The 13,388-nt window shown below is 31.9% G+C and overlaps 2 protein-coding genes across 4 annotated transcripts; one reads left to right on the plus strand and one right to left on the minus strand.

The window, feature by feature from the left end:
- Positions 1–1,436: 1,436 nt before the first annotated feature.
- On the plus strand, positions 1,437–7,106 carry LOC123921035 (U1 small nuclear ribonucleoprotein 70 kDa). Of its 3 annotated transcripts, none has more exons than XM_045973423.1 (10): positions 1,545–1,783; positions 1,935–2,033; positions 2,160–2,925; positions 3,088–3,379; positions 3,484–3,541; positions 3,677–3,730; positions 4,010–4,078; positions 5,753–5,818; positions 5,938–6,006; positions 6,798–7,106. In XM_045973423.1, exons 1-10 carry the CDS (start codon positions 1,673–1,675, stop codon positions 6,885–6,887), a joined length of 1,674 nt encoding a protein of 557 aa, XP_045829379.1. In that variant the 5' UTR covers positions 1,545–1,672; the 3' UTR covers positions 6,888–7,106. The 3 variants fall into 3 exon arrangements, with proteins under 3 accessions (XP_045829378.1, XP_045829379.1, XP_045829380.1); XM_045973424.1 differs by having other exon boundaries at positions 2,160–2,838; XM_045973422.1 differs by having other exon boundaries at positions 1,437–1,783; positions 2,160–3,379.
- Positions 7,107–8,279: 1,173 nt separating this feature from the next.
- LOC123921036 (myb family transcription factor EFM) lies at positions 8,280–10,974 on the minus strand. Its single transcript, XM_045973425.1, has 4 exons — positions 10,547–10,974; positions 9,864–10,442; positions 9,152–9,228; positions 8,280–8,953 (listed from the first exon to the last, which is right to left on the minus strand). Exons 1-4 carry the CDS (start codon positions 10,734–10,736, stop codon positions 8,498–8,500), a joined length of 1,302 nt encoding a protein of 433 aa, XP_045829381.1. The 5' UTR covers positions 10,737–10,974; the 3' UTR covers positions 8,280–8,497.
- Positions 10,975–13,388: the final 2,414 nt, after the last annotated feature.

Genomic DNA, 13,388 nt, shown 5'->3' on the forward strand with positions numbered 1-13,388 from the left:
CAATAAACAACAACCAATAAAAATTGTTTTTACATCTTTCTATGCAACTTATTTCAAGAAAAATCCACAAAAACATACTTCAAATTCTCATGTTTTACTTTTTCTTAATAAGTGTGATTTTTTTATTTTCCCTTATAATTTGGGACGGAGGGAGTAAATCTTTTGAATCTTGGATTCTCTATTTTATTATTATTATTCTTATTATTATTATTATTATTTTGATAATATTTAATGTTTCAATTTTATGCAATTGTAAAATAAAAACAATGGCATCACACCCGTGCACCCGTGCATCACACGGGTAAGGGTCTAGTTCTCATCAATATTTGATCTATTTTTTATAGTTCAATATTGTTTTTTTAAGGTCTCGCAACAAAACTTGTTTGAAAAAATAGAGAAATTTTTCAATTTTTTATTGTAAATTTTTTTTGGTAACAAAGCTAAGAAGGCAAGAGAAAAGAGGGAAAAAAAACGAAGAAGAAAACTATTCTCTAAAAAATAAGTTCATATTGCATCGTTTTTAAGTAGACCACAAGCGCTTTTTGGAATAGCTTGAGAAATTGACATTCGAAGACACTTCAAGCTTTGCAAAGAAGTCCGTGCATTGATTTGCTTCTTTAAAATGTGACAAAGAGAAACATTGTTCTGAGAAATCAGGTCCTTTATGTCCTAGATCAACACAACGTGATACTTAACTCGGAAACTTTCAATGAGGTTAATACTTTGTAAAGTATCTGAACAACAAACTCATTAATTCCCATATCTTTGACGAGCAATAGGCCCTTGTAGAAAGCTTATGGCTCAACATACAAAATGTCAGAAGCCATGGATGAAACCTGAGAAATTGTAATAGCCAAATGTGTTTTTAATGATTCCACCAATATCCAGATTAAATAGGAGAACCAAGACAACTTTCGTCGCCATTAAATATGGTGTTTCTAATAAATATTTATGATTAATATATTTTGTTAGGAATATTATAACAATATAAACTAAACTTGAGGAACTCGGTTCACACTTTAAGAGCTCATTTGAATTGACTTATATTTGAATTTATGCAAAATAACTTTTATGTATTGGTATAAATTTTTTCAAGATAGTTTATCAGAAAACAACATTTATAAAAATAAATTTTTTGTTAATAAAAACTTACGAATTAACATAAAATTTTTATGGGTTATGTTAACTTGTGCCATAAGGGCACATGTTAAGCTATCTAAAAATAGAAATATAGCATTTAATAATAGAAAAAATTTAATGTTTAGAGAATTGAATACACCACAAGTTCAATAAATTTTTTTCACATTTATCTCCTTAATATGTGCCCTTAAGGGAACAGGTTAACATTCCCCAATTTTTATAAGCTATTTTCCGGATTTTTCACCTCTTCCATAAAATGCTCCCTAGTTTATCATGCGCGAGGGTTTTATTTTTTTAGAAATTCAGTGGCACAAAAAACAACTCTAAAAAAATCATGATATTCAAAGATGGGCCCAAGTTTTCTCACACCACATGTCTAATGAGAGGCCCAAATTCCTAAATTCAACCCACAAAAAAAAAAAAAAAAAAAAAAGAAAAAAAAGAGTGAGTAGTGAAGAAGAAGAAGTGAAGTTCAAAGTTTGAAGCAGAGCACAAGAGTTGAAGCTCAAAGTTTCAATCCCAGAACTCAAAAATGACGTTGGACGACGATAGCTCCATCTATGTTGGAGGTCTCCCCTACGATGCCTCCGAAGATACAATTCGCACTGTCTTCAATTTGTATGGTGCTATCCTTGATGTCAAGGTATTTCACTTCTCTATATTTTTTTTTTTCATTTTTAGGGTTTTGGTCAAACCCTTCTTAATTCTTTCTTTTCTTTCGCTAATTATCGATTGAAGTTATTGGGTTTTCATTTTTGTTGCTAAGTTTTTTTTTTTTTTTTTTTTAATTTCAGATTATCAATGACCAACGTACAATAGGAAAATGCTATTGTTTTGTTACTTTCACAAACCCTAGGTCAGCAATTGATGCTATCAATGACATGAATGGAAGAGTATGTTATTTATGTTATTGTCATATTTTGATTGTTATGTAATTTATTTATGTTAATATTTTGGTAGTTTTTATTGTGGTTAAGACTTAAGAGTTTTAGGGTTTTGACACTGTTTTTATGAATCAGACTATTGGTGGACGTGTGGTTAAAGTTAATGGGGTGAAGAGTCGTGGTGGTGGTAGTGGTGGTGGTGGTGGCAGATTGAATTTTGGGAGAGAAAGAGAACGTTATTATCATCATAATGATGAAAGGAATGGTGATTGGGATCGTGGTGGCAGAGATAGAGATGTTCGAGACCAAGATTATGATCGTGGCAGAGTTCGAGACGAAGATTATGATCATGGTAATATGAAAGATGGATACAGGAATAGAGGCAATGATTGGACTCGGCTTCGTGATAGGTCTCGAGATCGTGATAGGTCCCGAGACCATGAGAGGGATAGGGATAGAAGAGTTGAGCATATACAAGATTATGCTGTTCAAGCTAGAGAAAGCATCTTAGACCGTGACAGGGATAGGGATAGACGAGTTGAGCATATGCAAGATTATGATGTTCAAGCTAGAGAAAGCATGTTAGACCGTGATAGATCCCGAGACCGTGATAGGGACAGAAGAGTTGAACATGTGCAAGATTATGATGATCAAGCTAGAGAAAGCATGTTAGCCCGTGATAGATCCAGAGACCGTGATAGGGGTAGAAGAGTTGAACATGTGCAAGATTATGATGATCAAACTAGAGAAAGCATGTTGAACCGTGATAGATCCCGAGACCTTGATAGGGATAGAAGAGTTGAACATGTGCAAGATTATGATGATCAAGCTAGAGAAAGCATGTTAGACCGTGATAGATCCCGAGACCTTGATAGGGATAGAAGAGTTGAACATGTGCAAGATTATGATGATCAAGCTAGAGAAAGCATGTTAGACCGTGATAGATCCCGAGACCTTGATAGGGATAGAAGAGTTGAACATGTGCAAGATTATGATGATCAAGCTAGAGAAAGCATGTTAGACCGTGACAGGGATAGGGATAGAAGAGTTGAACATGTGCAAGATTATGATGATCAAGCTAGAGAAAGCATGTTAGACCGTAACGGGGATAGGGATAGAAGAGTCGAACAAATACAAGATTATGATGATCAAGCTAGAGAAAGCATGTTAGATGGTGATTGGAATCGTGACGATGATAGGGCTGAATATGAACAAGGAAACAGCAGGGTACATGGTGGAGATGTGGATAAAGATCATACCTTAGATGTGGATACAGACAGAAAGCTGGATAGGATTAGTGATCCTGATAAAAGTTTTGATGAACATAAAAAAGAACAATTAAGGAGAAACATCGAGTAAGATCTCCTCTGTTCATTTTCCTTGACATTGGTTAATTTCCAACTATTCCTCTTTGGGTGACTTATGCTGCATACAAATTTCTTGTCTGATTTTTCTGCAGTTTGAATGTGACAAATCAAAACAGTCCTTCAGATTCTAATGAGGACCACAATGATGAGGTAACCTGATGTTAGCACGATCATATTTTAGTTTCTTTAATGTGAGCATTCATGTATTCTTGTTTGGATAGCATAATTTCATAAAATAAACTGAGACTGATTTTATCTTGTTTTTACTTGTTTTTGTGGCTTCAGCTAGAGGATGAATTTGAGAGGTCAATGCAGAGGCTTGATCAACTAAAAAAGGAGGTTTGTAGTCTCTTTAGAGTTAAAATGAATGAATAATGCGACGTTTGCTCTGGAAGGATGTTTTTATGATAATGCGACAAATGTTTCTGAACAATTGCATTTTCTGGACATGCATGTGCACACAAAGGCTTCCTGGGATTCCAATGTTTAACAAATGCTGTTAAGATATCACATACAATTTATAATAGTCATCCAATTCTGACATGCCCCCTAGTTTCTTATATGTTGTTTTTCTCCTCTTTTATGTGTTGATGGTGCTGAAAAGTGAACTTTTGTCAGGTTTCTAAGATGGAAGAGGGATTGGAAGAGAGAAGAATTGATGTTATGGAGTTACAAAAGCACTCTAAGGTACCTTCTCTTATATTTCCAAGCATTAAATTTTGAACTTGATTAATGATTACTATACTTTTAGAAAAACCCATCCTAATTATAAAAAAACTTACCTGGACCATTTTATGGAAGAGAAAATAACCGGAGAACCACATTTGTAAACTAGTAGAATACCCGGTTCTGGAGACTCTTGACTCTCGGTCAGCATTCACCACATAGCTAGCATTCCAACAAGCTCTAGCGCCAATCCCTTCCCGTTTTTGATGTATGATGAACCCTAAATCCCTTTTTCATTGTGATCGACAAAACCTAGCAATTTCTCCTGTATTGTATTATCTTTTAGTGATTTAATTGCCTTTTTCCTTGGGGTGGGATGGGTAGCTCAACTGGTTAAACTAGTTGAGTTAAGGGTTAAGGAGTTGGAGGTCCAGGGTTCGATTCCTGGTAAGGAGAAGTACTAACATAACATTGTAAATATACTAACAACTAACAATTTGCCATTAAAAAAATTGCCTTTTTCCTTCAGATTCACCATTGGATCTCCACAATAAATTCTCATAATGGTTTTCATTACCAGGGGTTTCTATTTTCTTTCTAATATGTCAGATTTATGATTATTATTCACAGGGCCGGCCCAAGCTACAAGCAGCCCAAGTTAGGGCTTTAGGCCTCACAAAAAACCGAATTTTTTAAAGTCTATTAGGCCTCCAAATAATTTTTGTTTTATTATATATAGGCCTCATGTCCGAAAATATCATAGAAGAAATGTAGCTCAGTTGGCGCGCGCGTTTGCAGTTTTGAAAGGAGGTCTCATGCAAGCAGCATTTTTTGTTGAATTTTTTTTTTATTTTCTCCTTTCTAACTGTTTTGGAAGGCCATCACCTTTTTTATTTGACAGAAAAGGCCCATAACGTTTCTTTATTATGAAAAATAATGCTTTACTATTGTACTCTATTAGTATAGTTTGTTTAATTTTGAACTAATTGTGGCCTGATGTAATTTTTTTTTAAAAAAATGTGCTCTTAAAAATAAAGTTGTTTTTTAACTTAAATTTAATATTATACAATATGAATATTGAATCTTAAATTAAAAAAAAATCAATATAGATATTTTGAACAAAAAAACAAACATTAAATTAGAGTTAAACTTATGCAATAAAATAGACATAAAATAAAGTGTAATGGTATTTTTTTTAGTTCATAATTTAGTTATATTATTATTATTATTATTATTATTATTATTATTATTTAAATAATTATAGATAATCTGTGCCTTTGTAAAATTATTTTTATTTTTTTAAAAAAACTAAAGGCCTCATTTTAATATTCGCTTTAGGCCACATAATATGTTGGGCCGGCCCTGATTATTCATCTTACGGTGGTGGTGATGTCACTTTCATCGCCATTACTGTATATACTGCTAAGGACCAGTAGCTTAGATTATGAAAAGAACAAAAAAAAACCGGTTCAGTCAAAGAACTGGTTTCGAAAGCTGTTCATGAAATTTAAACCAGTTCGTAGTCTAAACCAGTTTTGAATCGGTTCCGAACTGAACTATTAGTTACTGGTTAAAAAAAATAACTGATTTTTGCTAAAACAGTTTTTAGGAACCAAATCATAAATTTGGTCCAATTTGGTTTGGTTTGAATTCAAAATCTGTTTTATATTCTGATCTAGGAGATATTTACTGCAGAAACTGGAGGATGCGGTGATTAATGCAAAGAAACAATCTTTATATCGCCAGATGCAGTTGAGCAAGGTAATATCTAGTTGTCATATAATGACACATTAGATGTTTAGAGTCCCCATTCTAAGTTTTATCATCAATTTGGTTAATGCTGCTATTGCTAACATTGGGCTTGGGCAAATGATCTTCAGCTGCATGAATGTTTTCTGCAAGTGCAAGAATCCACAGAAAGACTTAAGACTAGTGAAAAAGAATTCCAGGTTTGTGTGTTAACACTGTATTTCTGATTACATTTGAAACTGCAAGTCGTTTCTTGTTGCTTGTAGAATGTTTACATTTCACATTTGTGCAGTCTTGTGACAAATTCTCCATTTATCATTATTTTATTTTATAAATTGTTGTGATTCCTTGAATTATGTTGGCAACATAGAATCTTTGAGTAGTGCAGATGTATACAAGACATGTATTCTTAAGATTCTTTTAGGTATCTTTGAAATTAAATTTGATTTTTCTCTTTTGGATGTTTTTTCTTTTTAAAGTGATGGATATTTGCATTTTGAAGTTAATGACATGCAATTTATTTTCAAAGAATAAATTTTATTGAAGAGAATATATGCACAAATAAGAAATCCTATGAATGATTTGAAAAACATGGACCACATTATTTTAAACATTGTCTCCATTAATTAAGCTCAATAATCCATCTTTATGCCATAGATTACTGTGGCAAAAAATAGGAGAAATGTAAATACCTGTTGTGCGAAGTGTTAAATGAATGCAAAAGTAGCTATTAGGAAGTGCATTCCCTGTTGTCAAGGAAATGGCTAAAATATTTCTCTGCTGAGATTTGAAAGATCTCTGATGTTTTCTCCTCAGTATTGATTTGAACTTTTGCATATGGTCTTGGTTTTGTGTTGTCCTCTAAATTTAGTGAATTCAGTTGCTCCTAAAATCCAGCTTATTTCTTGTTTTTCTTCAATGTTGTGTCCCAGATGGATTTGATTAACTTGTGCTTGTAGCATATGCTGAGTAAATTTTTATCGGCTTGCAGGCTCTAGTTGATTCAGTAATGTTTGAGAGTGATGGTGATGGCGATGGTGGTCTTGGACAACTTACAAATGGAAGTCTTGATGGTAGATAGTTGTTACTATATTGCCAAAACTACCAAAATGTATGAAATATTTTTTGTACCATGTATGTTTAGAAGTATCATTGGTTGCGAAATTCATACTAATTTGTGCGAATAAATTGTGTACCATTAAGCGGTGCTCTACTTTTTTACTCAAAACGTAATGGTAACTTCTACTCTAAACGTGAATTTTTGTTGTGATTTTGAGCAAGCGCAGAAATCCTGCCGTGCGACAAGCGTTTTGGTTAAAGAGTTTTAACAAACGTTTATGATGTTTAGACTTGAGTTTCATTTACTACTGCATATAAAAATTTGATACCTGTAGTTTGTGCATAAATCATGTTTGAAAAATAAGTGATTGTCAATATCTTTAAAAATATCTCAAAATGATGGCTTGAGTGCTGCAAGTGTAATTCCAAACATGGTATGATTCGTTAGTTTAGCCAATAATTCACAAGGAATCATATGCAAATGAAGAGATTCACCCATCATAATCACACGAAAAGGATTTGTATACATTGGATTTGTTTTTACATGAAATTATCAATAAGTCATTGGCTGAAATATGTAGTGGGGGAATCCCAAACTAAAGGTGTGTGGAATTAAAATATCTTGTATTATGTTAATGAAAATGCTAAAAAAATGTCATAAAAGCATGATTTAAAGAAATAAAAATGGCAATTTTGTATAGAAAAATGATATTATTTTGACAATAATTTAAAATTACATTTCTAAGATAAAATTTTCTATTATGAATTTCTTATAATAATATATTTAAGACACTTGTTAGCAGGAACATTTATGTTAAAATATTAATGTTGGACACCATATTGTTATGCATGATTTTTTTAAATCTTTTCAAAATATTTTCACAGTATTTGGTGCTATTAGACTTATATCCAATATTAGTGTCCAAAACAAATGGTATCAAAACATGCTGATGACTTAATCTATGTAATTATGCCTAAAAATACACATTGCTCCAAAAATCCTAGAGGTGGAGGAACTTTTATAGATTCTATTCTATTGTTAAGATTGTTATTATTCATAAATAAGACTAGAGGGTAAATATGTCTAACCAAGAAAATAACAAAACGCCAAGAGTCAGAATCTGATTCTTTTCTTCCCTCAGTACAGTAGACTGTAGTACGCAAATGGTAGTAGTACATAACAGAATAATAACAGAACGGTACAAAACAAATGCTCACTTTTTTGTCCTTTTTAACCCTCTAAAAACTGCATGCAGTATGCACTATATTTACATTTTACCCCACCTTCCACCTAAAGCTAATTAAGCATATTTAGTTCCACATAATTTGCATTTTATTTAATTAATTAATTTATCATATCATATTTTGTTGAATGATAAATAGATAGTCTAACAAACCAAGAGTCATGAGAATATTAGAAAACAAAACCCTCATTCTAATTTCTTAAAATTAAAATAAATATTCATAATAATAACACCTAATTGTCACAGCCTATTCCGACTAACATAGTCAAGATTATTAGGCTAAACATTTTTTGTAATTACTCGAGATCAAATTTGAAATCTTCTTGTACGTGAATTTTCAGGTGATGTTTGTCATTCCGTCTCTGAACTCGAAAAAATTCATACCTAATTAAAATTTGAGAGTGATATCACTCCCATTACTCTCTTCAACAAACCCTTTCCTCTCCCCTTCATTCTCCTCAGAACTCCCATCTTTCCAGCTACTACTCTCCGACTTCCCGTTCTCAATACTCTCCAACCCATCTCCACCTGTCTCCGGTGAACCCTGGCCATGCGGCGTAGTCTTGTAAACATGATGCATATGGTGAGGCGGCGGAAGTAGCTGCTGATGCTGCGGCGGCGCAGTAGTATAATACTGCTCCTGTCCAGGAGCAGTACAATAGTGTGGCAAAGTAAGATGATGAGAAGTAGGATGTGCACCATAAAGAGTAGGGGTTCCTACTCCTGTATGTGATGCAGTTGCATATTCTGGTGGGACCCATATACCTCCTAAAACAACTAACTGTGCTGCTGGTGCACCTGTTTGGGAACTTGGACTTGGTCTTCTTGTGTGTAGCCTATATTTCTGTTCATTAACAAAAAATAGTACATACATAAGTTACATAAATTAAAGTTTCTTTTGGATAATAACTAGAAATAAAAACATAGTAAAATACAAAAGTTCGTTATAAATTGTCAGAGAAAATAATCAGTACAGTACTATATCATTATCATCAAGAAAGAAAGGTGCTGTTTTGTGCTTAAGACTGTTAGATAAAAATACCTGCAGATGGCTTTTAACTTCATCATTGGTCAAACCATCAACCTTCATCAACTCCCTTATCTGTTTTGGTGTTGCCACTAAAAATAAAATTAAAAAATCAAGTATATTAATAAAAAGTGAATTAATTAAAAAAAATTGATAAAAAAAGTGAATTATTGAATATTAGATGTATTACAAATTTTTAATTTATAATTTTTGTGTATTTATTAAGTATTATGATTTTTTTTGTTACACTCCTAACTATTAATTATTCTTTTTTCAATTCACATAATTTCACTTTTTCATATTGTTAATGAATGATAATTTAATAAAATAAGTTATAATTTTTATAAAATCAATAAAATTAATTACTTTATTACTTGGTGTGCAATTGAGTAAGTAACTTATGTTATGAGACAAAAGGACTCATACTAACCATAATTTCAAGACCTCTAATGTGATCATGGTTTGGGTAAAAAAAAAGTGATAATAGTTTAATACTTGCACTAATTTGTTACAACAAATTTCATTTGTATTTTTACTAATTCACAATAATATTAAGCTTTGCTTAATAACAATATATTAATAATAGTACTAGTAGTACTAGTATCAATATATAATTTGTAGTTTCATAAAAAAAAATATATATTAAAAAATTGAATTAATTAACCTGTACCAAAGTTAATTACCTCAAGATTGAAACTTTAATTAAAACTTTAAACCCTTTATTTACCTTGAGATCCACCAAGCATTTGAAGAGCATTAACAAATCTTCTATGCAAATCAGGTGACCAACATCTTCTTGCTTTCCTATGAGTTTGATTTGTACTATTGTTGTTTGTTGTCTGTCCATTTGATGATCCTATTGGACTCTCTTTTTCTTCATTGTTTTCTCTCTTCTCTCCTTCTCCAACATGATGTTTCTTATCATCAACAACAATCTCTTTCTGAGGTGAACCAAGTGCAAGTTCAGGAACACAAGAAGAAGAGTTATTATTTCTTTCTTTTGAGAATGGTAAAAAAGCTCCACCATTTCTATGTTTAGGACTAATGTTAAATCCAATATTATTATTTTCAGGAATAATTTCTTTTGTTGAATTTTGTTGTTGTGTTCCTTCACTTGTTTGACTCCATAGTTGTGCACTTGTCATCCAATTCGCCTTATCACATACATTGTTATTTGTTGTTTTTTCGATACTTTCCGATGAAGTTATTAATTGCTTCACTGGTATGAACTCTTCAAGAATTGGTTTTGTTGTATTTCCTTGATTCACTTTGAAAGCTTGAAGTTGTTGCTTTGATGCTTCCATAGCTATAAACAAAACAAAACAAAACAAAAATTAATTAATTTTCATGGTAGGTAAATATTTAATTTGTTTTAAAAAAAATTACAAAGTTACAAGGTCAGACTCTTACCGTTTGTGAGAAGTTGCATGCAAAGTGGAAGTTCGCGCTTGAAAGCGTCGATTTTGAGACGTTCTTCTTCTAAGCGAGAAAGAAATTCTTCGAGTTTGTAGGTTTGATCAGTTTGTTCTCCAACTGATTTGAGTAACATGGAGTAGCTATGTGGCTTGCAATCCAAGCCTAGTTCAGATGGTGAAGCCATTGTTAATTAATAAAATAAGTAATTGAAAAGCAATGTTTTTTAAGATATAGATATGATCATATGATAAAATAGAGAGCAAGGTGGTTTTTGGTTTGTGTATGTAGGAATAAATAAGAGTAAAAGAGAGTGTTTGGTTTCTAGCTTCCTTTGTAGTTGTTGTGGGGGAGAGGCAGAGAGAGAGAGAGATAAAAGGGAGAGTATGTTGGTTTGTGAACACAAGGAGGATCAAGGGAGGATCGTCTTCTTTTTAATAGGTGAGTTTTAGTGGGAATAAAGTTGGTTTATGTGTGTGTATGTGAGAGAGAGAAACAAAAGAAAAAGTATGAGATAAAGCAGTAACTTCCTTCAAAGAACCAAGGGCAAAAATAAAAGGGGTAAATAGTCTTTTTATCCTTAAATGTGAGTCAGAAAAATGTCCTTAAATGTATTGAAATTATAAAAATATCTTGAATTTTGTGTTTTTATTAGTTATTTGAAACCTCAAACGTGTCTTTATTGAGTTAGTTTAGTCTTTAAATTTTATTTTTATTGATCGATTTAATCTATAAAATTATTAACGGATTTATAAGTTGTATATATTAGAGATTGTAACAAAAAAAAAATTATAAGAGATTATAGCCCTAAGATGCTACACATGAAATGAAAATGGGATTAGGGTTGTGTGAACCATGTAATTTTGTGTGGACACACATCTCAATTATTAAATTAAGATCGGACGATTAATATTTCAATTTTTAAAAATTTTGAAGTAATTTTTTAAGAAAAAAAACATTAAGTATGTTTTAATATCGATTTAATCGTTCGATGATCGCATGATCGAAATACGTCTGAGTGGACATAAGATGGTGATAGTTGTTTATAAAAAATATGAGAGAGAGGGAATCAGAGAGTCTGACAATAAGGGGGTATTCATGTGCTTGTAGGCTGGTTTTAGAACCTCACACTCACTAAGTGTTCTTTAATTGTACGAATTTAAAATCACCAATACAAAAGATGATTCTCCTTACTGTTACCCTTTTTTTTCTTCTTTACTCTCCTTTTTATCTTCCTTGGTGTACTCCTTTTATTTTATGTTACCTTTCTTTTCATATAAGAGATATATATATGTGTGTGTGTAAATGAGATTCATATATTCTCCTACAATTTCAAATCAAAACTTCATTAATGGTTATTATCTTTTCTTGCCTTTCTTTTCTTTCCTTTATATATTTTTCTTCTTTTCATGAGATCTAATTTGCTTTATTACCACATATCCATGAGTTTTTGGTTTAAAAGTCTTTGAGGATATTTAAGTATAATATAAGATGCATAGATATCCTTTATCTATTGCTCTAATTACTCTCTCTAATAGATCAAATTTGCATAGCTATCTCTTGGGGTCTATATGACTCATATTTGTTGATAAGCAAATAGACGCCGTAGCATATAGCGAAGTAAATTTGTAAATTAGACACAGTAGTATTTGGCGACAATCTTAAACATTACATATTAGAAAACTTCGCTAGTAGTCGTTTTGACGTCAATATAGGTAAAATTGGCTTAATCCCGTGATTAGTCGTTGTATTTGTACTTTTCATTTGCATAGGCGCACTCAATTAATTAATTTAATTGAAACTAAAAAAGAAAGAAATTTTTTAAAATTTTTTTATTTGCTTTCTTTAGAGCTGGATTTGCTATTCTAATTTTGCCAATATATATTGTGTACAAAAATGAATGCCATTTTTTATTTGCTTTCATATTTGAATGGTGTATAAATTCGTAGCAAATGACATTTTTTTTGTTCATAAGCTTGTAGCAAATGACATTAATTAATTTGGAACTTCTAATTGTTAATTTAAATTCAAATTCTAATGCTAGCAAAGTAATTGCTAAGTTTTTAGGTAGGAATAATTTTTTTGTTTACAAAAGAGTTGAAGATCGAACTCAAAATCTCAGGTATACTATTCAAACTCTTTACTAGACCAAAAACACAATCTTAATCGAAGATAATGTCGCGGAAGATGAGTTTTAAGTGATTACATCTAAATCACAAAAATACGAATTGAGAAAACATGAAAAACCTTATTGGAATGCCGGTCAATTCAACTAAGTTAGTGGTCCTCTTAAATTAGATTTGCATGAGTTTGTATTTTGTCCCCGTATATTGTTTGTTTCGTTAATTTGTTTGTTTTCCAATTTTATTTTTTTATAATTTTTTCTCTCTTGTTATAAATAAATAAATTTTCATTTGTGTAAAAAATAATCTTAAAAGGTGTATAATAATTAAATAAAGAGTAGTTACACTAACAATAAATTGGTCCAAAGTGATAAGTGTTTTAGTCTCCTTAAATATCTGATCAGAGATTCAATTTCTAGCTCACACGCATAAAAAAAAAAATTGTTAAGAGTCTCACATCGGTTGAGAGATGGCCTGACTAAGTGTTTATATACTAGAGGCAATCCTCACCTTACAAGCCGGTTTTGTAAGGATGAGTTAGGCCCAATACTCAATTCTAAGATAGTATCAGAGCCTCTCCACGATCCGTTGGGCCACCTGTTATCAGGTTTCCGCTATTGGGCCACCTACCGTTTATATCCACGCACCAAGCCCAATAGTGTTGGGCGTGAGGGGGTGTGTTAAGAGTCACACATCGGTTGAGAGATGGCATGACT

Source organism: Trifolium pratense, linkage group LG4 (genome assembly GCF_020283565.1).
Source record: "Trifolium pratense cultivar HEN17-A07 linkage group LG4, ARS_RC_1.1, whole genome shotgun sequence".
Classification (NCBI taxonomy): Eukaryota; Viridiplantae; Streptophyta; class Magnoliopsida; order Fabales; family Fabaceae; genus Trifolium; species Trifolium pratense.

Excerpts from the sequence above, each read along its gene's own strand:
- LOC123921035 (XM_045973422.1), top strand. The coding sequence starts at position 1,673 with ATGACGTTGGACGACGATAGCTCCATCTATGTTGGAGGTCTCCCCTAC. Across the intron at positions 3,542-3,676 it reads ATGAGGACCACAATGATGAG|CTAGAGGATGAATTTGAGAG; the intron begins GTAACCTGATGT and ends TTGTGGCTTCAG. Across the intron at positions 5,819-5,937 it reads GCCAGATGCAGTTGAGCAAG|CTGCATGAATGTTTTCTGCA; the intron begins GTAATATCTAGT and ends AATGATCTTCAG.
- LOC123921036 (XM_045973425.1), bottom strand. The coding sequence starts at position 10,736 with ATGGCTTCACCATCTGAACTAGGCTTGGATTGCAAGCCACATAGCTAC. Across the intron at positions 10,443-10,546 it reads CATGCAACTTCTCACAAACG|CTATGGAAGCATCAAAGCAA; the intron begins GTAAGAGTCTGA and ends TTTTGTTTATAG. Across the intron at positions 9,229-9,863 it reads AATGCTTGGTGGATCTCAAG|TGGCAACACCAAAACAGATA; the intron begins GTAAATAAAGGG and ends TTTTATTTTTAG.